This window comes from Bubalus bubalis, chromosome 24 (genome assembly GCF_019923935.1).
Source record: "Bubalus bubalis isolate 160015118507 breed Murrah chromosome 24, NDDB_SH_1, whole genome shotgun sequence".
Lineage (NCBI taxonomy): Eukaryota > Metazoa > Chordata > Mammalia > Artiodactyla > Bovidae > Bubalus > Bubalus bubalis.
The window spans coordinates 8,734,069-8,756,053 of record NC_059180.1 but is presented as its reverse complement, the minus strand read 5'-3'; the positions used below and the strand labels follow the sequence as shown (position 1 = coordinate 8,756,053).

At 59.2% G+C, this 21,985-nt stretch overlaps 1 protein-coding gene and 1 long non-coding RNA gene across 6 annotated transcripts; one reads left to right on the top strand and one right to left on the bottom strand.

The window, feature by feature from the left end:
* Nucleotides 1–3,605: 3,605 nt before the first annotated feature.
* Nucleotides 3,606–21,509, top strand: STX1A (syntaxin 1A). Of its 3 annotated transcripts, none has more exons than XM_025274737.3 (10): nt 3,606–3,725; nt 12,031–12,108; nt 12,483–12,582; nt 15,310–15,384; nt 16,130–16,203; nt 16,302–16,410; nt 16,505–16,578; nt 17,635–17,772; nt 19,538–19,648; nt 20,114–21,509. In XM_025274737.3, exons 1-10 carry the CDS (start codon nt 3,696–3,698, stop codon nt 20,189–20,191), a joined length of 867 nt encoding a protein of 288 aa, XP_025130522.1. In that variant the 5' UTR covers nt 3,606–3,695; the 3' UTR covers nt 20,192–21,509. The 3 variants fall into 3 exon arrangements, with proteins under 3 accessions (XP_025130522.1, XP_006057154.1, XP_044791612.1); XM_006057092.4 differs by lacking the exon at nt 3,606–3,725 and adding an exon at nt 6,816–6,949; XM_044935677.2 differs by lacking the exon at nt 3,606–3,725 and adding an exon at nt 11,113–11,234.
* LOC112581759 lies at nt 6,202–12,608 on the bottom strand. Of its 3 annotated transcripts, none has more exons than XR_006548174.2 (5): nt 12,471–12,608; nt 10,935–11,213; nt 8,493–8,649; nt 6,860–7,009; nt 6,202–6,329 (listed from the first exon to the last, which is right to left on the bottom strand). It is a non-coding gene; the product is annotated as an uncharacterized LOC112581759 (long non-coding RNA). The 3 variants fall into 3 exon arrangements; XR_003106380.3 differs by having other exon boundaries at nt 8,493–8,945; nt 11,068–11,213; XR_003106381.3 differs by having other exon boundaries at nt 11,068–11,213.
* Nucleotides 21,510–21,985: the final 476 nt, after the last annotated feature.

Sequence of the window (21,985 nt, the reverse complement as noted above, 5' to 3'; positions counted from 1 at the left end):
AGGACAGGTGATGATTGTCATCATCCCAACCTGGGCACACAGGTGCTCCAAGGCAAGGTATGGCCGAGGCAACACCGGCTTTGCCCAGCAGGTGGCAGCAGTTGCCAATATCAGCCATCTGGTGGGCAAGGACCGCCACCTGCACCCTCCCAGCCTGTAAAACGGAAAACCCAAACTGTGCCTGGGCTTAGGGGGCTTCCAGATGCCCAACCTGTCCCTCAGTGCTCCTTTACAGGAACACAGCTCATCCACATGTGCCAATGTTTATCGCTTACTCCGCAAACACACTTTCTGTGCCATTCCTGGGGAATCAACAAGAGCCTGACCCAGTTCCTTCCCTTGTGCTGCTGAGTTGCACAGTCGTGTCCCACTCTTTGTGACCCCACGGACTGTAGCCGACCAGGCTCCTCTGTCCATGGGATTCTCCAGGCAAGAATCCTGGAGTGGGTTGCCATACCCTCCTCCAGGGGATCTTTCCAACCCAGGGATCAAACCCGAGTCTCATATCTCCTGCATTGGCAGGCAGGTTCTTTACCACTAGCACCCCCTGGGAAGCCCCTCCTTTCCTTTAGGTGTCCCCATCCAACGAGGGGACAGACACCTAACACACACTATATCCACACAGTACAATAAGTGTTGTAGTCAGGATAAATACTAAGATCCCACAAGCTTCGTGGTGCAGGCAAAAAAAAAAAAAAAAGTATCCAGGGGAATTCCCTGGAGGTCCAGTGGTTGGGACTCAACCCTTTCACTACCATAGCCTGGTTTCAATTCCTGGTCAGGGATCTTAAGTCCCACAAGCCACAAGACGCAGCCAATAAGTAAAGTTAAATAAAAATTTTAAAATGTTTCCAGGATGTGACCACTTCTCATCACCACCACTGCCATCACCTTTGTCCCAGCCACACACACAATAGCAATCACTTCCTAAAGACATCCCTGCTTCCTCCTGTGTCCTCTTCCATCCATTCTCCACCCAGGAATCAGAGCAATCCTGCTGAAGTCCAAGATGGATCAGGTCCTCTGCTCAAAACCCTCTGGGGGCTCCCATCCCTCTCAGAGGCAAAGTCAAGGGACACAGTCCCTTTCAAGGCCCCTCCATCTACTCTGATACCACCTCCTTGGAGCTCTTCCTCACCTACCACGTTCCAGGCATCCTCACCTCCTTACTGTCTCTCTCATATGCCAGGCATACTCCCTGCTCCTGGCCATTGCACCTGATGCTTCCTCGCCAGAATGCTCTTCCCCCAGAGACCCATGTGGCTCCCTCCCTCAAAGCCAGCATGCTAACCCTTCTGTCCTACTTTATCTTCTCCATAACTTATTATCACCATTATATATGTTGTTTATTTATCATCTCTTTCCTCTCCCAGAACCCCATGAGCACAAGGAGTTTTGTCTGTCACGTGTCCAACATCTAGAATAACCAGTACATAGTAGATGCTCAGTGAAAGTGTCAGTCGCTCAGGGTTTCCCAGATGGCGCTAGTGGTAAAGAATCTACCTGTCAATGCAGGAGATGTTAAAAGACACAGGTTCGATCCTTGGCTAGAGAAGATCCCCTGGAGGAGGGCATGGCAACACACTCCAGTATTCTTGCCTGGAGAATCCCACGGACAGAAGCACCTAGTGGGCTTCAGTCCATAGGGTTGGAAAGAGTTGGACACGACTGAAGCAACTTAGCACAGTACAGTATATGCTCAATGAATACTTTTTGATTAAGGGAGTGAAAGTTGGACCTTTGATTGCCTTCCAACCTTGTCTGCATGGTGAAGTTTAACATTCAAGGCCTCTCTCACCGGCCTTATCTCCCACCCACGCTTACCCCTGTGCCTGGCCATCACAGCAGGTTCCTGAGGTTCTCTGGTTGCTCCCCACTCCCACCCCCAGTGTCTGGGCACGCTCCTTCTGTCCAGAAAGCCTGCACCACTGCCTGCTGCACGCCACTCCTTCAACATCCAGCTTGAACATCACTGTCTCTGGGAAGCCACCCTGAATCCCTCACACATTGAAATCACGTCCCTCCCACCACCCAGGAGCACCTTAAGTGCAGAACAGTGGCCCCAGAACAGGCATTCCCAGCTAATGTTTGATGAATGAATGAATGAGCGTAAGACCTGTATCAGAAAGGTAGTTTAAGGTGAAGGGCACACATTCATTCTTTATTAATTTTTCATGCTACCATTTAATATGCATCTCAATAAGGGATGCTTGACATGATACCAGGACTCTCTGAGGGCAGGAGCTGTGTCTCCCCTTCCTGTCCTCTCCCCCACAGGGCCAGACAACGAGCTCCGGGGCTGCACCCATGACTCACCCCACTGAGCTACCCTGCACACAGGAAAGCACTCTGGACCAGGAATCAGCACTCTCCCTGCCACCTGTCTCCTGGAACCCTGGGCAAGCCCCCTAGTAGATGAGTCCCGGTCTTGCATCTGTCAAACGGCACCACCGGCACTTGCTGTGTGGGTTACTCAAGATTGAGGTCTGGACAAGTGGAAGGGGTGTGGCTGTCTCTCAGGCCAGGCTACATCTGAGCTAGCCTTGGGTAGGACTTTCCAGGGAAGGAGGGATGGCTGGAACAGTGCCTCCAGCCCGTCTGCCAGCCAGCTAACCTGAGCCCACAGTCTGGGAGAAGTGCCAGGCTCCGACACACTGCGCAGCAGGGGGCTGGCTCAACTCCAGAGCAACACCTTTGGCAGCCCCCGGGGAGGGGAAGGGGGAATGCTTGGCTCCAGGTCAAGAGCATCTGGGCCAGGGCACGGAGGGGGCATCTGGGGGTGTGCGAGTGGCTGCTGTTCAACAAGAGGCTGGCAGGAACCCGGAAAGGAGCATCTGCTACTGACTAACCCCCAGCCACCATCCCTCTCCAGTGCTGCGAAGATCTTCCCATTAGTCCAGTGGAGCTGGGCCCCTGCTTAGCTACCCTAAGCTTCTAGATAGGAAATAAGCTCTCAGGCTCGGGGCTGGGATGCAGGGTTGGGAATACAGGGGAAGGAGAACGAGATGGGGCAATAACCTAGATCTCCTTCCCCCCAAATGGAGGGGTTCCTGCAATCTTGCTGAGAGTAGAAACTAAAGGAAGTGGTCACTCAGCATCAGACTGTGAACCGAGAAATCCTGGAGAAAGAGGAAATCCTCCTGAGGCTGAATCTGGATGAGACACTGGGGGGAAGGCCGAAGGGGTGGGAGGCACAAAGGCTGGAACTCTGGAGGTTTGGGGAGTGGGGTGATGCTGCAGACCCCAAGGCAATAAAATTAAGGAGGGAGGTGGTGTCTGGCCTCCAGCAGAGATGTGAGGCACTCTGGAGGTGAAGATCCAGAAACACTGTCTGTGTCCAGAAGGAGGGATGCTGAGCGGTTGAGTCGAGGGAGGATTGGGATGGGACCTCCGGGAGGGGTCGAACGGACGTTGGGAACGCAAGGGAACGAGGTCCCGGGGTCTGTGACCCTTCAGCCCCTTCGGAGCACCTTAAGCGGGATGGTGTAGGAGCCCGGGTATCAAGAGCCCCAGAGCTGGGCTCTCGACTGGGACCCGCCGGGGCGGGGCAGGCGCGGGGCGGGGCCGGGCTGGGGGCTGGGCCGGGGTCCCGGGGGCGGGGGCGGGGCCGGGCTGGCGCTGCGCAGCCGCGGGGCGGCCGCCGCGCATGCGGGGCTCACCGGGCTGCTGCCGGCGCCGCTGCCACTCCCGGGAGCATGAAGGACCGAACCCAGGAGCTCCGCACGGTGAGTCCGGCCCCTGCGCGGCGCCGCTGGCCGCCGGCGCCCAGCGCCCGGTCCGCTTCCCGAGCGGCTCTGGCGGCCCCTGGGGCGGTCGCCCCTGCGTCCCCGGCCAGGGCGGGAGCGAGCGGTGCCAAGCCGGGGACCCCGACCGCCCCGGGTCCCGCCCCTCGGATCCACTGGGGTCACGAGCTCGCGTGAGCTCGGCTCCGATGGCCCGCGGGCTGGCGGCTGGAACCTGGGGTCCTAGATAAACTTTTCGGCGCCCCCCTTGTTTTCGGAGGGATATTCTGGAATATCGGTGGCGGGACCGAAGCTTGGCCTCCCCGTCGCCCGGCGGAGGAGGTCCCGACCCTTGTCTCCCCGCTGTGCCTCCTCACTGACCCTCCTGCCCTCCCTCTGGTTTAGACCGACGGCGGGACCTGTGCGAAGGGAAGGGGCCGGGGGCGGTCCCCTGTCCAGAGCCCGGCTGCAGGGCGCTCTGCGGAACCCGGCCGGTCGGGTGGGGCCGGGCTCCTCGGGCGGGCGCTGTCTTGCGGGACGGCCGCCGCCCCCATCACCTTCCGTCACCTGTAGCTCCCATCACCTGTGGCTCCCCAGCCGGTGGTGATCGGCAGCTGCTGCCCTCCCCGATCCGGGAGGGGTCAGGCCCGCTCTCTTTCCCTCTTCTTGGCTTCCGGGCAGCCGGGAGCCGGCGTTTCCAGACCCTTCCTGGTTTTCCAGATCGGATTCCGACTTGAACCTATTTTTTTCCACCTGTGTTTCGGAGGCCACTGGGGTGTGGCTTCTGGGGCGTGGTTCCGGTGGGGGGAGCAGAAGGATGCGCAAAGGTTTCGAGTCAGAGTCCGCCCTCTGCCAGTCCAGACAGAGACCCCTGCTGCCTGCTCCTTATCATCAAAGCCCCTCTCCCCTGGCCTCTGCTCTTAACCGGAGTGTTAGCACCTCTGCCCTTAAAGATGGCAATCTTGGGAGGGGCTACGGGGCCGGGACCGTGCAGAGAAGGAAGTGAAGCCTGCCTGTGGGGAACTCGGACATCAGGGCTCTAGACCAGGTTGAGGCTCCTCTGAGGCCCTGGCTGACCACCCTGCTGATCTCTTGCGGGGGTGGGGGGGTGGGGCAGAGTCTCCCTAGAACCCTTCCCCTGCTACCCAGCTTAGAGCCAGAGACCTGGCCGCCTTATATGGAAAGTCTCAAGTATCCTTTGGGCTTGTGATCCCATGGCTGGTCCTCTCTGTACACAGCTTCCCTGCACTTGTGCCTGGCTCTCCCTCATCGTACCAGTCTTGTCTCCTGGGCAGCCTGGGGCTGGCACCTGTGCTCTCCTGCCTCCATCACCCCCTTGCTCTGGCTGCCAGCCTCCACTCTCCCATTAAACCTGTATTATTCCTGGCTGAGTGCCCAGCACCTCCCCCCCCACCCCCGCCAGCATCCCCCACCTCAGGGTAAACCCCTGGAGGTTTCAAAGGAAGATGGTCCCTGATGTCAAATATGGTGTCTATAAACACTTCCCCCGCCAGGCTTGCGGTTGCCCTCAAGTTTCCTGTGCTCGGTTGAATCAGAAGGAGCCTTGTTATCTTGGGGATGAAGGGCGTGTACTGCATTTCCTGGTGTTTGGGTGCTTGGTGGGTCAGACCAGAGTGTCTGTGGGAACCAGTGCTCAGGGGGAACAGAGCCCTTGACATCTGACGTCTTCTGACTCATCACCTTCATTCCCTTCATCCCCTTCATCCCCTTCACTGAAGGGAAGACAGAGGCATGAGAGAGAGAGATGTGGCTAGCCTGGCAGATCAGGTGGGATGAAGGGGCTTTACCTGGGCCTGAAAACAGTCAGACTTAGATGTGGCTGAGACCTAAGGGCTGAGAGACATTGGACTGTAGGAGCTTGAAGCTAGGTCTTTGCTCTGGTGAATCCCTCCCCCACCCCAGCACATATACATGCACACATGCTAGCCAGACCGGTCCTTAGTTGATGAGGCCTGGCTTCTCTAAAGTAATCTGAGGCTTCCTCTCCAGACGTTCCCCCACTCCAGGCATTCACTGCCCGCAGGCTGCTGTACTCGTGGCTGGGTGGCCCTGTCCCTTAGGGGCTGCTAGCACCCTTGAGGATCAGCTGGCAGGAGCCCACACTGAGTGGGGTGCAACCGTTAGTCTGGGGGGGGGCGGCCATTCCCACAAGTCTTCCTTTGGGCTGCACAGATTCCCATCTAGGAAGTAGGGATAGGAAAACTGAGAACCCAGCTTCTCAGGGCAAGCGGTCACAGGTCTCCTGACTCCGATTCCATATCTGGGGGAGACCTTGAACCCCAGGAACCAGAATCCCCAAGGAACCGAGAGGGCCAGTGCTGGCTGGGCTGGACAGAGGGTGGTGCTTGGGACAGCTGCTTGCACCATCCCCACCCTCCCTCCCCCTCCCTCCCCCCTCCCTCCCCCCTCCTCCTCCTTCCTCACCCCACGCCACCACATTTGGAAGAAGGAAAGCAAGAGAAGGGAGCTTATTTATAAAAGTCACACTTGGGGAAGGAGCTGGCATGTTTCCTCCGCGCTGCAGGCCGGGCCCAGCCCTCCAGCCTTCTCCAGCCCTCCTCATCTCTCACGGGGGCTGATCCTCTCCTGCAGAGAGAGAAGGAAGGAAGGGGTCATCCAGGGCCAATGTGGGGGCCTGAAAGCGTCCAACAGCCCTCAGAGATCAAAAGGGCAACCTGGAGCCCAAGGAGGGGTGCGGACGTGTGCGACCAGAGTGTATAAAACCAGGGGGACTTTGGGGACAGGTGCCCCCAGGCAGCCCCAGCATGGCCAGCAGCCACCTCCGTCCCCCAGTTCAAAGGCCTCCCCGGTTTTCTTTCCGAGGACTGCTCGGAGCTGATACCCCTCCCTGGGCGCAGAACTGTGTTTATGTACCTCCTGGGCCATGTGACACAGCGGGGGCCTGTGGCAGGAGCCAGAAGCCAGAGAGAGGAGGGAGCGTGGGGCAGTCAGAGCAGGAACCTTCCTGGAAGAAGAGGTCTGAGATCGCCGGGGGGAGGAGCTGGATTTGACTGGGAGGAGGGAGGGAGGGTGGGCCAAAAGAAGGGACCCGTGTAAGAAACAGCAGAGGGGCTGGCGATGCCTGGGCCTGACACCCAGGGTCCCCCCTCGCTCACCGGGGCAGCAGACAGGCCTGAGTGGTGAAGCCCAGTGCCCCCTCTGCCGACTTCTGAAGGGACTGAGGGTCTTGGAGCAAGAACAGGCAGGTGGGTGCCTTAACCTCTCTGTGCTCATTTGTCTGCATAATGGAGCCAGCCCGCTTCACCCTGCAGCGCAGAAGAAAGGGGTGGGTGTAAGAATAGACCCAGGCTAGGGGCCCTTCCTTCCTTCCCATCACCTTCTTGGGATTTCTTAAAAAAAAAAAAAAATTAATAATGAATTTGGGCACATGTCCATCTGAGGTGCAGATGGTGTCCAGGGACTATCTAGTGCAACTTCCTATTCTACAGAGTGGAAAACGGAGGTCCAGAAAGGGCCAGGAGTTTATCTCAGGTCACACAGCACCTGGAGGGAGGCAGAGCCCAGCCCCTCCCCACACCCTGAAGCTGCTTCCCTGAGTTGTGCTGGGGCCCTGCTAAGGGGTAGACTGGCAAAGGCGATCTGGGGGGCGGGTGGGGGGGTGGTTTGCAGGGTGGGGAAAAGAGGAAGGGGTCAGAGAGAGTCCTTTCTTTCTAGAGACCTATCTCAGTCTCTCGCACATCCCTGACTCAGCTCTGGGCCTCTCTGCTTTAGTGAGATAGGCTTTGATTAGTCATTAAAAAGAAGGGGGGAAAGAAAATAGCCCTCGAGACAGACAACAGCAACTCCTGCTCCAGCAGCAATGAATCAACCCTGCCTGCTGGCCAGCCGCCATCTCCCGGGACAGGCCTGGAGACTGCCTGGCCTCCGCACCTCTTGGAGGAATCACACTCTTATTTCCAGGAAGGGATCGTGGAATCCTGGTGCCTCTGCCCAGAGAGACCATCAGGGCTGCGCAGTGGGGGCTTCTAGTGGGATCCCCTCCCCTGTCTCAATAGGTCCCTGTGGTGGGGGCAGTGCTCACACCCACCCTGACTTCCTTTCCTGATTGCTCAGGCTGGAGGTGATGAGACCAGAGCCAAGATAGCCAGCTGGCCAGAGACCAGGCCAGTGGTTCCCAATCCTTAGGGGCTTTAAGGAAAGAAAGCAACCTCACCAGCCACCCCCATAGATTCTCATTTGGTCTGGAAGCTGTTTTTTGTTTTTGTTTTTTTTTTAAAAAAACAAAAACAAAAAAACACCCTACCCCCAAGGGACTCTGTTGCTGGACCAAGGTTGAGAACCCCTGAAAGATAATTAAAAACGTGCGTGCATGCTCAGTCATGTCCGACTCTTTGTGACCCCATGGACTATAGCCCACCAGGGTCCTCTGTCCATGGGATCTTCCAAGCAAGAATGCTGGAATGGGTTGCCATTTCCTCCTCCAGGAGATCTTCCCAAACCAGGGATCAAACCCACATCTCCTGCACTGGCAGGCAGATTCTTTATCACTGAGCCACCTGGGAAGCCACGAATTAAAAACACCAGGACCCAAAAACAAACACCAGGACCAATTGGATGTTGGTTGGATATGAGAGGAGGAGGAAGAGTGTGGATGCTCCCCCGTTTCTGGCTTGGGAGACTCTTTAAGAACGGGGGCTCAGGAGGAAGAAGTGGAACTTAGTTCTGGCCAGGTGGTTGGCAAGGTGCCCATGTGATGTCTGGGGGAGTTTGTCCGGAAGACGGTTGTACCTCGGAGCTTGTAACTGCCTCACGACTCCAGCTGCTGCCTCCGCACCACAGCCTCTCCGGTCCCAACTCCAGTCCAGCCGTCTTTCTGGAGCTGTGACTGCCACTTTGAGAGGGTTGGCCGGTTCCCAAGGGAGCTGGGGCCCTAATCAATCAGGGCCTTGGCATAGATGGGAATAAAGTAGGAGGGGGCAACAAAGGCATAAACCATCAGATTCTCACAGACTGGGACAAGGATCAGAACAAATGAAGATCCTTCATTTGAGCCCAAAAGCCAACCAAGTAAACAGGGAGGGGAAGGGCTTCTTCCTTGGCAGGAAGAACTGTGTGATGGCTTCTGTGATCTCTGGCTGCATTAACAGAGGTCGACTTTGTAGAAAGAGGGAGGTGGTGGGTCAGATCTTTGGCCCTGCTCAGACCACAGTCAGCAGCAGATTCAGTTTCTATCTTGTCCTGCTGGAGAAGACAGAGACTAACTGGAACAGATCTGGGGCAGGGGTTTCAACTTAAGGGCTCTGGGAAGGATCTGAAGCGGAGGGAACTTGGTCAACTTGAGAAGAAAAAACCAGGGAGGATGCAGATGCTACCTGCAGATCTCTGGCCCTCAGATTTCTGGCGGGGCCAGCCCAGGGAGAGGGCACCAACAGGTTCTTTATGGCCTGGGGCCAGCTTTTAGGAAAGGGAAGGGCTTTCTAACAGTTGGGGCTGCCCCAGATAGACAGAAGAGCCTGGGGGAGCTAGTGAGCTCTCCACCACTGGAGGTGTGAAAGCTGAGACTAGAAGCTGTGGCCAAGGTGGTTTTTCAGGTCTCCCAGGGCTTGAGAGTGTGATGCAGTGGCTCCAGTAGGGATGTGAATAGGGTGTGGGGAATGAGAGGAGCGAGATCCCATCCCTGGGGAGATGAGGAAGGCTTCCGAAAGAGGCGGCACCTAACGAAGAAGGGAATGTCGGTTTCACGGAATCAGCACTGCAGGCAGCGGGAGCGCCTGGGGACTGCAGGGAGGACAGTTGGCAGACTCTAGGAGTGGATGGTTATAGGTGGGGTGTGCTGGGATCAGATTTCAGACTGGGGCAGTGAGATGAAGTGGAGGTGGGTGGAGGGGTGAGAGTGAAAAGAGCCTGAGGAGGAAGAAGTTGTAGCACTTGGAAGGGATGCCCTGGGAGCATCCACTCCCGGTTTTGCTCAGAGCCATGGTTGGTTTTACGCAGGCTGTGAGGTCAGGCCCTAATGTATGTGTGTGTGTGTGTGCATGCTCAGTTGTGTCCGACTCTCTGCGACCCCATGGACTGTAGCCTGCGGGTTCCTCTGTCCCTGGGATTCTCCAGGCAAGAACACTGGAGTGGGTTGCCATTTCCTTCTCCAGTGCATGAAAGTGAAAAGTGAAAGAGAAGTCGCTCAGTCGTGTCTGACTCTTACCGCTAGCGCCACCTAATTGATGGAGAGCATGGAGGAGGATGTGGCATCCCCCTGCCACCCTTCTGTTGGAGAAACTACCCGAGTCCAGCCTCTGTGCACAGAGGCCATGCAGGGAGCAGGTCAGACCTGGCTGGATGCCTGGAGAAGACAAGTCCATTTTGCAGGTGGGCAAGCTGAGGCCCAAAGGGTGGGGGGCACCAGCCCTGGAGCCCCTGGCCGTGACTCTCATCTCGGGTGACTCAGAGATGAGTCTCATTTCTGGTAACTTGTCTTGGGCTCCAGCTGGTCATTACTCCCAGAGGGAATGGAGCTGGAAAATTCTCCTTCCACCTCTTTCCGCTCAACCCTATCCTCTGGGTACTGGAAGGACAGAGAGGCCAGGATGCTGAATGGCAGGAGCTCCCAAGGACACCTCCCAAGCTGGCCAGCTGTTGTGGAGGGGGCCCTGGGTGCTCCCATCGCACCTGCCTTGGTTTCCCCAGGAAGTGCTCCTCCTCCAGCTCGGCTTCTAGATTCTCTGTGGCTAAGGGTGGGCTTGGTGGGGGATGGGGACCACCTGGTGGCAGCCGCAGGCACTTGTGGGAGCGAGGACTTATTTTAGCTGCTGGGGGAGGAGGTGTGATCTCTTGATGAGAGGGGCCGCCTCCATAAAGCTCCCAACCAGCCCCTTCTCTTGGTTGGCCCCACTTGGGTGGGGTGGTGGGACCCCAAGAGCCCCAGTCTTTTGCAGAACGTGCTGCGGTTCCCCATCACTCCTGGGCCCGCCCTCCCCCAGCAGAGCATCGCTGTCCCCATTTCATAGAGGAGCAGACAGACCCCGCGGGAAGTCCCTCAGCCCGTCGGTGTCTGTCTGGGCACAGAACCCAGCCCCTTTGGAGGTGGCGGGGCCCCAGCACCCCCTCTCCTCCCCCTCTGCCTGCCCGCATCCTCACAAGAGAGCATCAGGCCAAGGGCCAGTGCCTCCTCCCCGTGGGGCACTGAGGATGAGGGGGCAGGACCCAGCCCAAGAACCCAGGTGCCCGTCCTACCCTGAGTAGCCTGGCCTTGGCTGTGAGGGGCCTTGGCCTTGCCTGCAGAGCGAGCCAACCCTGGCTAACTCCAGGTGTGAGATGGACAGTAATGAGCATGGCCGGCATGCTTGGAAGTCAGAGATGTAATTACCTCCAACCTTGTGATGGCCTGGCTTTTGTGTGGTGGCTCCTGGGGCCGAGGGGCCGAGCCGACACCTGTGGCTGAGACCCAAGGCAGGCCCCGAGCCAAATAACAACATGCCTGGCCTCTGGTGCCTGCCAGACCCAACTCTGCGCCTGGAAGGAAAGAGGATCAATGTCAGTGCCAAAACTAACAGGGAGAGGGACTTCCCTGATAGTCCAGTGGCTAAGACTCCGTGCTCCCAATGCAGGGGACCTGGGTTCCATCCCTGCTCAGGGTTCTAGATCCTACATGCCACAACTAAAAATCCCTCATGTTGCAATGAAGATCGAAGGTCCCATGTGCCAAAACTAAGACCCGGCACAACCAAATAGATAAATAAATATTTAGAAAAAGAAAAGACTAACAAGAGAGGTCTCCAGGCAGTCTGAGGGAGCAGGCCTGGAGGTTCCCAGAGCTCTCCATGGGCAGTAGCTGTCAGACCAGCTTGGGTGCTGTGGGCATGACCTGTATCTAAGCCATCCTACTTTTTAGCAGGGAGGTGGTGGTGGTGCCTAGGCCCAGGGGCTTCTCTGGTGGCTCAGTAGGTAAAAGAATCTGCTTGCAATGTGGGAGACTCAGGTTCGATCCCTGGGTCAGGAAGATGCTTTGCAGAAGGGAATGGCAACCCACTCCAGTATTCTTGCCTGGGGAATTCCATGGACAGAGGAGCCTGGTGGGCTGCAGTTCATGGGGTCACAAAGAGTCGGACACGACTGAACAACCCCAGGGATGTTGCAGGTCTCACTGAGGCTGGGAGCTGAGGGCACAACCAGGCCTTGTCCCTGCCAAGGGGACGGACAAGGATGGCCGGGCCTCGGAGCTCCAACCGAAGACCCTGCTATAGGGGGATCCTGGGCAGCTTGGGGTCCCAGGACCCATGGGACCCAGTGGTCCTACCACAGGGGCGCTTGTGTGTCCACCCCCCTGCAGGCCAAGGACAGCGACGATGATGACGACGTCGCTGTCACCGTGGACCGAGACCGCTTCATGGATGAGTTCTTCGAGCAGGTGGGAGCCGCACCCCCACCTCTCCCCAGACACTGGCAGACCTGGGGCGGCTGCGTCTCACCTCTCAGCCGGCCCGGGGCGCTTACATACCCGCGCCTGAGCGCAGCAGCCCACGGGCACCGAGTAGTGAGCACATTTTGAGGGTAAATAGACTGAGGCTCAGCAGGGAGCAAAAGTGGGGATTGCCCACTCCTTCCCACCCCCACCCCAATCTAGACGAATCCTTGGATCAACACTACCCACCCCCCTCACCACACACACACACACACCTGAACCTTGCCCAGCCTGGCCCTGACCTCCTCCAGCCCTACTCTGGGCCCCAGAAGGCCCCTCCCTGGATTTCTGCCCCCAGAGCATCTGACCTTGGCCCACAGGTGGAAGAGATCCGAGGCTTCATTGACAAGATCTCGGAGAACGTGGAGGAGGTGAAGCGGAAACACAGCGCCATCCTGGCCTCCCCCAACCCTGACGAGAGTGAGTGTGGGTGTGTGGGGTTGGGGGCCGTCCCCAGGCCTCCAGAAAGATGCTGCAGCCAGGGAAGGAACGCCCTGCCTTGCTGGCCGGCTGAGGGGCCTGGCCAGGTTGGGGAGGGTCAGGAAACAGGCTCTCCCAGGCCAGGGTTGAGGGGCGGTTCAGTGCCCTTAATCACCGTGGGATGCCTGGTGGGAGGGGCGGCCCCGCCCTCCCCAGGTAACTTGGCTGCTTTCTAGGACAGCCCTGGATTCTGGGAGGGAGGGATGGAGGGAGGAGCTGCCTGTGATCAATAGGAGGCGTCCCAGCCCAGCCCCTCCCTTTCCATCGCCTCCCCTGGGGAGCAGATGGCTGCTCTGTGGCATCAGCACTGTGGGAGGGCAAGCCAGCCAAGCAGGCAGAGTTCCCGGAAAAAGCTGGCGGCCCTGGCACTCGGCCATTGGTGCCCCGAGCCGGGCGTTCTCAGGGCTCCAGGAAGTCACCTCTCTCCCCCTGCACAGGGAACATGTGTGTGTCTGTTTTACTCTGTCCCCAGGCAGGTCCCGCGACCTGTGGAGGCACTGATTACTACTGCACTAATAATAGGCCAGGCTGACAGCTGCCTGGGGTCCCCTCCCCTAGAAGGGGTTCACCTTCAGCCCAGGGACGCAGTGATGGGCCAGGGCTCAGGCCAGCCGCCTGGACTCATCAGATTGGGTGTGTTTGCCGCCTGCCTGTTCTCGAAGCTTGCTCACCTCCCCTCTCCCTTCTCCAGCTCCTTTGGAAGGCCCCAGGACAGAGCACGGGGCAGGGTCCAGCTGCTGCCCAGGTGTTCAGGAGGAAGGGCCTAGGGCCCATAGCCCCCTACCCAGGCACCCAAGGCTTGATTCCGTTCTCAGTTCCAGCACTGCCTCTCTATCCGTGGCCTCTCAACCCCAGGCCCACAGGCATCCTCAAGCACCCAGAATAAATCTCTCTATGGCCCCAAAGTGTGTTTGGACCTGAGCCCAGTGCCACACCAACCCAGCCCAGCACCAGGCCTTTGGAAGGCAGGACAAGTCAGCTGGGAACCAGGGAGACTGAACCGGGAAGGGTTGGAGAGGAGACAGGGACCCCCCCAGAGCAGGGCATACCTCCAGTGTGGTCCTCAGGTCGTCCTGGCTGCCCTCCCGCCCCACCTAGAGGTGTGTCAGGGACGGTGTCACGTGACATGGTTTGTCTGCATGCCCACATGTATCTGGGTCAGCGCATGTCCCTGGTGGGTCACTCCTGGTGAGGCTCAGGAGGAAGGCTGACTGTGGGGTGAGACTGTAAAGAGCTGGATTTGGCCTCTCACCTGCCGGAAGATGGAGCAGGCGGCGGGAGGGGGAGGGTGGGGAGACAGAGTTGCCCTGCTCCCCAACCTTAGCTGTGTTGTGTTGCCTTCGTCGGATATCAGCAGTGACCACTTCAGAATTTGCCACCTGTGAGCTGAGCAGTCAGGACCTGGCACTTCCCAAGCGGGGAGGGGCTCCCCATGAAGGGTTCTGGGGCAGAGGCGGAGCAGGGTCGCCAAGGCATCACAAGGAAAGTTGGCAGGAAGTGGGGGGCTTTCCCGGGCCAAGGCTTGCTCTGCCTTCTCTAGGGACTGCCATCCGGGCTGGGCTATTTTGGGTCTGAGCAAAAGAGGCTGAGACATCAGAGCAGCTGGTAACCGAGTTTTCCTTTGTTCCTGCGAATAAGGCGCACGCACCCCCGCTCCTGGAAGCCCCCCACTTCCCCTCACTCACATGCCACTTGGGAAGTGCCCTGCCCACACTTAATTGGCCACTGTCAGTGCCCCTCCTGAGTCCCCCCAGGGGAGAAGCCCCAGCCCCAGAAGCAAGCACAGGGTGGGCGTGAAAGGTTGAATCCAGGCGTTCAGTCCTGGTTTCTCCAGGGGGTGGAGTCCTGGGGGGTGTGCCCTGAGGCTGAGCTCCACCCAGCACCCCAGAGGGAAGCAGCCTTCTTGCCCCACTTTGCCAGTGAACCCCTCCCAGGGAACAGGGCAAGCTGGGCACTCCCATGGCCTCTGCCAGGTTTAGGGAGATGGTACCGGTTGGAACAAGGGCCAGAAACTATGCCACTGCCCTCCCCCAGCTCCACCCTCTCTTAGGCCCAGCCGCATGCCACCTCCAGAGCCAACCGTACCCCAGGAGCCCCCTCTCTCCAGCACTTCTCTCAGCTCCCACCCAGGCCAGGTGCCACCCACCTACCGGGCCCTCAGTGGTTGGCCTTCGCTGAGCTCAGACCTGGGGAGCAGGGCTTTGTGAGTAGAACAGGTCTGCCCTGGCCAGGGTGCTCGATGGGTCTGGCTCCTGCCTCCTTGGGCCTTGGCCTGTCAGCCCTTCGGCCGGTGCTTAGCGCCCTGAGCCATCAGGTAGCGCTAGGTGAGCCTGCCGCCCCCGCCTTGACTCCGGCAAGTATCAGCTAAATGTTCCCGAGTGCCAACTCCAGCATCGCCAGCTGCTCCACAATTATTTCTGCCTTAAATTTAGGCCCATCTGTTATCTACAGGGGGTGGGGGGGTAAGCCAGCGAAGGAGGAAGGGAGGCTCCTTGGAAGACAGTGCGAGAAGGGGTGAGGCTGCAGCTGGCGTGGGCCAGCCCGGGATGGGAGGGGCAGGCAGGGCCTTAGCCAGGGGACAAGGAGACCCAGGGTCTGCCCAGAGCGCCTCCTTGGCCCTCCACGGGGGAGCCCAGGGTGTCTACCCCACCCTTTCTACCTCCCTAGAGACAAAGGAGGAGCTGGAGGAACTCATGTCTGACATAAAGAAGACTGCAAACAAAGTCCGCTCCAAGTTAAAGAGTGAGTCTGGGCTCCAGGCCTCGGCTGGGGTGTAGGGGGCACTCCGGGCCTGCTTCCCCCACACTGCCCAGGGGGTTTCACTGACTCAGAGGGGTACACTGGGTCTTCCTTGCTGTCCTTGTGAGGGTACCACCACGTGCCATTCACTCAGCAGCTACCTGGTGAGACCTGTTTGTGCCAGGCACTGGGCTGGGCCTCAGGATGTTGCTGGTGTTGCGCTCTGGACACTGTCCCCTACTTAGGCTAAAGAGGGTTAGAGGAGTGGCTGGTACTGCCTGATCCCACGCAGGAGCCCCATGCACTCCTGGGAGCACAGGTATACATGCCCCCCGGAATGCCGGGGTCATGTCTGTGCCCTGTGGTTGTGGCCACCTGCCCCGCCCCCATGGCATGCCCCGCCCGGTGTTCCATACAACCTTCTAATCAGGACGGGGTGGGCCTGCCCCACAAGGCTTAGCACACAGTAGATGCTCACACTCACACACTTACAGATACACAGCTTAGTGTGTGCCTGGGGCCTCACAGGTGAGTGTACATGCACACACCCACACATCTTGCCTGGAATAGCCTTTGCCGGCCCCTCCTGCATCAGTGCGTGGCGCGGCCCCTTCCTCTGCTTCCTGTGTGACCCCACTCAACAGACAACACGAGTCCCTCCAGGGGAGGTTCCAAACCCGATCCCGGGTGTGTGGGCCGCGAGGCAGCGGCGAACGGGGCAGGTTATCAGCAGCCGGCTATTCCCCAGGCATCGAGCAGAGCATCGAGCAGGAGGAAGGCCTGAACCGCTCCTCCGCAGACCTGAGGATCCGTAAGACACAGGTATGGGAGGGGTCTTCGGGGCGAGTAGCCGGGCGCCTGAGGCTCTGGGGCCCCGATGGGCTGGGCCTGACACCTATACCCCCGTCTCGGGCCCCCAGCACTCCACGCTGTCCCGGAAGTTCGTGGAGGTGATGTCCGAGTACAACGCCACGCAGTCTGACTACCGCGAGCGCTGCAAGGGCCGCATCCAGAGGCAGCTGGAGATCAGTAAGCTGAAGGGGCGGGGCCGGCGCGGGGCGGGGCCAGACTGCCGCTGACCACTCTGGGGAAGGGCCTGGCTCAGTTTGACCCCTGCTCGCAGCCGGCCGGACCACGACCAGCGAGGAGCTGGAGGACATGCTGGAGAGTGGGAACCCCGCCATCTTTGCCTCCGGGGTAAGTGTGGACCCCTCCCACCGGAGCCCCGGGTGTGTGTGCGAAGTGCTATGTCTGGGCAGTGTTTGGACACCGTCACCGGGTGAGGCAGGTTTTAGAGAAGAGAAGGCTGAGTCCCGGAGAGGGCAAGGGACAAGCAGAGGTCCCACTTTAGTGCCAAAGATGAAGGTAAGACCCGTCTCCTGCTTCCTCCCAGTCGGGTCGGCTTCTTGTGCCCCGTGCTCACTTGCCACCAGCTAGGGGGCTCCTTCCACCATCCTGAGGACCCATCCCCCCGAGAGGACACGGTGCTCTCGGCCTCTCTATATTCAAGTGAAGCTCCATGTGCTGCCAAGCAGGGGAGCTTTCTGAAGGAGGTGGCACACAGGTAGGGGATGCAGTGTGGACATGTGATTCTAGGAGGAGGGATCAGCTACATTCAGTGTGGGAGGAAGAACAGGAGGAGAGGTTTCAGGGAAAAGGCCATTCAAGGCCTGGGTCCTTGGCACAGTCATTTTGGGCTCCAGAAGCACTGGTGGTGAGAACTACCACTCAGCTGTTAATGGTGTGCAGATGCAGGCGGGGACTGTTATTAACCCCACGTTACAGGTAGGAACCTACTGGTACGAAATCAGGTCTCAGAGAAATTTGGTACCAGCTAGTAAGAACCTGCTCTTCACTGGTGGCTCAGTGGTAAAGAATCTGCCTGCCAGTGTAGGAGACTTGGGTTCTATCCCTGGGTCGAGAAGATCCCCCTGGAGGAGGAAATGGCAACCCACTCCAATATTCTTGCCTGGGAAATCCCATGGGCAGAGGAACCTGGTAGGCTACAGTCCATGGGGTCGCAAAAGATTCAGACCCTACTTAGTGACTAAACAACAACAATGGTGGGAGCCTAACAGTGGGGGGAGGGCTGTGGCTAAGGACAAAGCCTCCAGCAGGCCCTGCTTCCAGAACATTCTGCTCAGGCCACTGCCCATCCCGGCGGCCTCTGCCCTTGGCCTCTTGCTGTCCTGGCCCCCACCCCTCCCCCTTTGATGGGTCCCCGGGTCCCAGCCCATGGCTCGCACCCCCTAGATCATCATGGACTCCAGCATCTCGAAGCAGGCCCTGAGTGAGATTGAGACACGCCACAGTGAAATCATCAAGCTGGAGAACAGCATCCGGGAGCTGCACGACATGTTCATGGACATGGCCATGCTCGTGGAGAGCCAGGTGGGTGCCCAGGCCCCCCTCCCACCACCCCACCCCCAGCAGCACCCAGGGCTGCACTAACCCTCCCCTTTCTGCCCGCCACGCTGCCCCCGCCTGGGAGGGACCCAGTCTTCAGGTAACTCACTGCGTGCGGTTGAAACTGCCCACCTGAAGGATTCTCTCTGCATGGCTCTGCTTGGCTCTCCAGGACCCCAGGCCCTGCATGGCCCTGCCCACCTTCACTTGGCCTTGTCCTGTCTCATTCACCAGCTGTTCGTCACATGGGCACGTGGAAGGGCATTTTTCTAGGAGCCAGAGGAATAGCAATGAGCAAGACCACTGAGGGCCAGCTTCCCAGAGCGGATGTCCGTTAGGCGACAGGGCAGCATCAGTGAACGACGAGTGGCGTGGTCTCCACCCGCGCCGGGTGTTAGAGGGCGGCAGCCTGACAGCAGTGGTTCTCAGCCTTGAAAGGGATCAAGAGCCACACTCAGCCCTTGTTCTGCATTTCCCTGTGCGGGCCCCCGTTCCCAGAGATGCGCAGGCGGGGGTTTGTTGTTCAGTTGCTCAGTCGTGTCCAACTCTTTGCGACTCCGTGGACTGCAGCACACCAGGCTCCCCTGTCCTTCAGCGTCTCCCCGAGTTTGCTCAAATTCACGTCTGTTGAGTCAGTGATGCCATCCAACTATCTCATCCTCTGTCCCCTCCTTCTCCTCCTGCCTTCAATTTTTCCCAGCGTCAAGGTCTTCTCTAGTGCGTCAGCTCTTCGCAAGGGGTGGCCAGAGTTCTGGAGCTTCAAATTCAGCATCAGTCCTTCCAATGAATAGTCAGGGCTGATTTCCTTTAGGGTTGACTTGGGGGTAGGGATTCATACATTTGTACGTCTTTAAAGTTCAAGGGTGATGCTGATGCTGCTAGTCCCTGGGCCACGCTTGGCGTGACAGTCACTGCAGTGACCACTGGATGGGGTGGTCAGGGAAGGCCCTCTCTGAGGAGGCGGCATTTGAACTCCAAGGACTCCCCAGGGGAAGAGCAAAGAGCTGGCCCAGGTAGAGGGACCAGAAACACCACAGTCCTGATCAGGACCAGCAAAAGCCTGACTTCCCTGAAAAGCAGAAAGGCGTTCCAGGCGGTTAGAGCCCAGGGAGAGTTGGAGATGATGGAGACAGGTGGGAGGGGGGTCCTGGCAGGCGGTGCTGGGCCCTGGAGTCCCTTCTAGTTGGAGGATCTTAGTGTGGGAGGGATGTGGTCCATGTGGGGAAGCAGGGAGACCTTAGGAAGCTGCTGCTTCCATTGGGGTGAGAGGTGCTATGGCCACCAGTGGGGGCCATGGAGTTGGAGAGAGCGGTCAGCTACGTGGTCGAGTGGCCTCTGAGGGCTACTACCAGGCACACGAGGGCTGTGGGACTGGGCGGGGGCATCAGAAGCTGTCAGGACTGGACAGAACCATCATGCCTGGGAAGGGCTCACCATGGCCAGACTCCCACCCACCACCACTTACGCCCCCGCCTTGCTCTGCCTGGCGCTGTCCTCTGTTCGGCCCTGGGGTCAGAGCCCCAGACGAGCGTCCTCTGCATGGTCCCCTCCCCCTTGGCTGAGGCTGCATGGCCAGTTCCCGCCCCTGGATGGCTGCATTTTGGGGAGCTGCTCGGGGTGCCTGGACCCCCCTCCTCCTCACCTTCCCCTTTTATCTAACCCCAGGTGCTGTTTTCCCAAAATCCCTCCTCGGGCCCCCTTGCCGCCCAGAGGGGGCCCCTCTGGAGCTGGGGTGCCCCTGGCCCTGCAGGGGGAGATGATTGACAGGATTGAGTACAACGTAGAACATTCGGTGGACTATGTGGAGAGGGCCGTGTCTGACACCAAGAAGGCCGTCAAATACCAGAGCAAGGCTCGCCGGGTGAGTAGTCCCGTCCTGCCGGAGTCCACATCCTCATGTACCCAGAGTCCCCCACCCCCAAGCATCACAAGTCCCTCCCCGTTTGCCTTCCCTCGGCCCTCAGCTCCGACCAGAGCCTCCACCTGGCTCTCCCAGGCCTTCGTGGTTGTTATCTAGTTGCTGAGTCACATTCAACTCTGTGACCCCGTGGACTTGCAGCTCACCAGGCTCCTCTGTCCATGGGATTTCTCAGGCAAGAATACCGGAGTCCCAGACCTTCAGCACCCCATTAAAATCCCACCCAGACATACTCCAGGCCATCACTTTCTCTCTCATCCAGTCCCCCAGACTCTCCAACCCTCAGCCCTGACCAGAGCCCGCTCCCCAGCGGTCCCCACCCCTCAAAGCTCTGCTCAGAGGAGGCTCAGCCTCCCTCTTGGCACCCTCTTCCACACTCTCTGAGGCTTCTCTCTGCCTCCCGTGCAGAAGAAGATCATGATCGTCATCTGCTGTGTGGTCCTGGGCATCGTGATCGCCTCCACCTTCGGGGGCATCTTTGGATAGAAACCACCCCACCTGCCTCTCCGCTCTGGACGGTCCACCCCCAGGAGACCCCTGGCTGCTGCCCCGCCTCTGGCTCGGAGCCCTCTCCCTGCCACCCCAGACCGCTCCTTTCTCTGCCACAGGGACCCCCACTCCCACCCCGCCCTGAGCCGTCGTGTGCATGATCTTTGTGACAGTGTGCGTCTGTACCGAAGAGGCAGAGGGGAGCCAGGCTGGGAAAGAGCCAGCCGGGTAGGGACGGGCCAGCAAGGGACAGACTCAGGCCCAGGCCCCTCCGATCGAGGAGGGCTGCCCCAGGGTAGTTAGCCATGCTCCTGTCCCCCAACTTTCAGTAGTTCCACTCCATCCCAGGGTCTGCCCGCTTCTGGATCAAGGCTCTCTCTGGACCCCAACCTTGCCTCTTCCTGACCAGCCTACCTGCCCCGTCCTGTGTCCTCTCCAGCTGTCCGCCTGAATGGGCACCCCCTTCTGAGGGCTGGGGACCAGCTGGCCACATGGTGCTGCTTTTTGGTTTAGGGGAGGGGTGGCCCTAAGAGAGAGCCCAGCTCTAAGCCTCTAACAGCCAATCACTGCCAGGGGCCGTGGCCGGGTGGCTTCTGGCCGAGTCAAGACCCGGCTTCCTCCCCTACCTGGGGGCAGAGTCCCAACAGGTCTTCGGCTGCCTCAGCCTCCCTCCTTCCCTAGTTCCTCCAGCCCCCAGAGGGCTATAGCTGACCCAGGGAACATTCTGGAAGAGGCTGACCAGGGGCCTGGTCTCCTGCCCTTGGAGCTAGGGCAGCAGGGCAGGCCCTAGTCGGGCCTCTGCACTGGCGAAGCCCATGCCCGGGCCATCAGCTCTCCCCGGGTTGGGTCCTCAAGCCATTGTGTGTCGCATGTGTGGGACAGTGGTCCCGGCTCTCCTGTGCTCGAGAAGTCAGTGTCACTTCAGGCCTGCAATCTTGTCCCACCCTTGCTGCCTGCCCCCCGTCCCCACCACGTGGGTGTTGGATGTCTCGGATGCAGTATTCAGCCAGGGAGGGGGCACCTCCCTTCTCCCCACCGGCCCAGGACTTCTCAAGTCTGAAACGTGCTCCCCGCCCAGAAGCCCTCTTCCTCGACAGGCAAGGAGCGTGCATGCGTGCGCATGCAGCGAGGGCCGGGGCCAGGCCTGTGCCCCACCCGCCCTCCGCCTCGCTCCTGCCCAGTGCCTGTGACCGCTGTCTGTGTTGCCTTCTTGAACAGCGACTCCCCACCCCACCCGACCCCTCACCAAAGGTCTTGGTACAACCAGCTGCCCATTTTGTGAAGTTTTTATGTAGAATAAACATTTGTATCTGTACCATGCCTCTGCTCCAGCTTTCTTAGTGTCATGGCCTTAGATCTTGGGGGTGAACGTGAGGGGCACCACGGGGCTCAGGAGGCCAAGGATCCCGGCCGCCTCCCTCCGCCTGCAACCTCCAGGTCTCACCGGCCCTCCAGCAGCTTGAACCTCCCAGCTCCAGCTTGTTGCCTGTTCTGTACCGTGGGCCCAGACGGACCCCCTCTTCACACTTTCCCAGGAATCACAAACCACCACTGCATCCCCTCCAGTCCACTAGACAGTCCCCAGCCAACCCCATGGCAGAACCTGCCCTCTAACCACCAGTGACTGGAGAGCAGACAGACCTGCAAGAGCCCAGTGCTGGCCCGTGAGCACCTGAGGCAGCAGCTCAGGGTCAAAGGTCAGCCCAGGCCACTGGGAAACCATGACTGGGCAGTGGCCTCAGGCCCAGGGTACCACGGATACACGTCACCCTACCCTTGCTTCCCAACTTT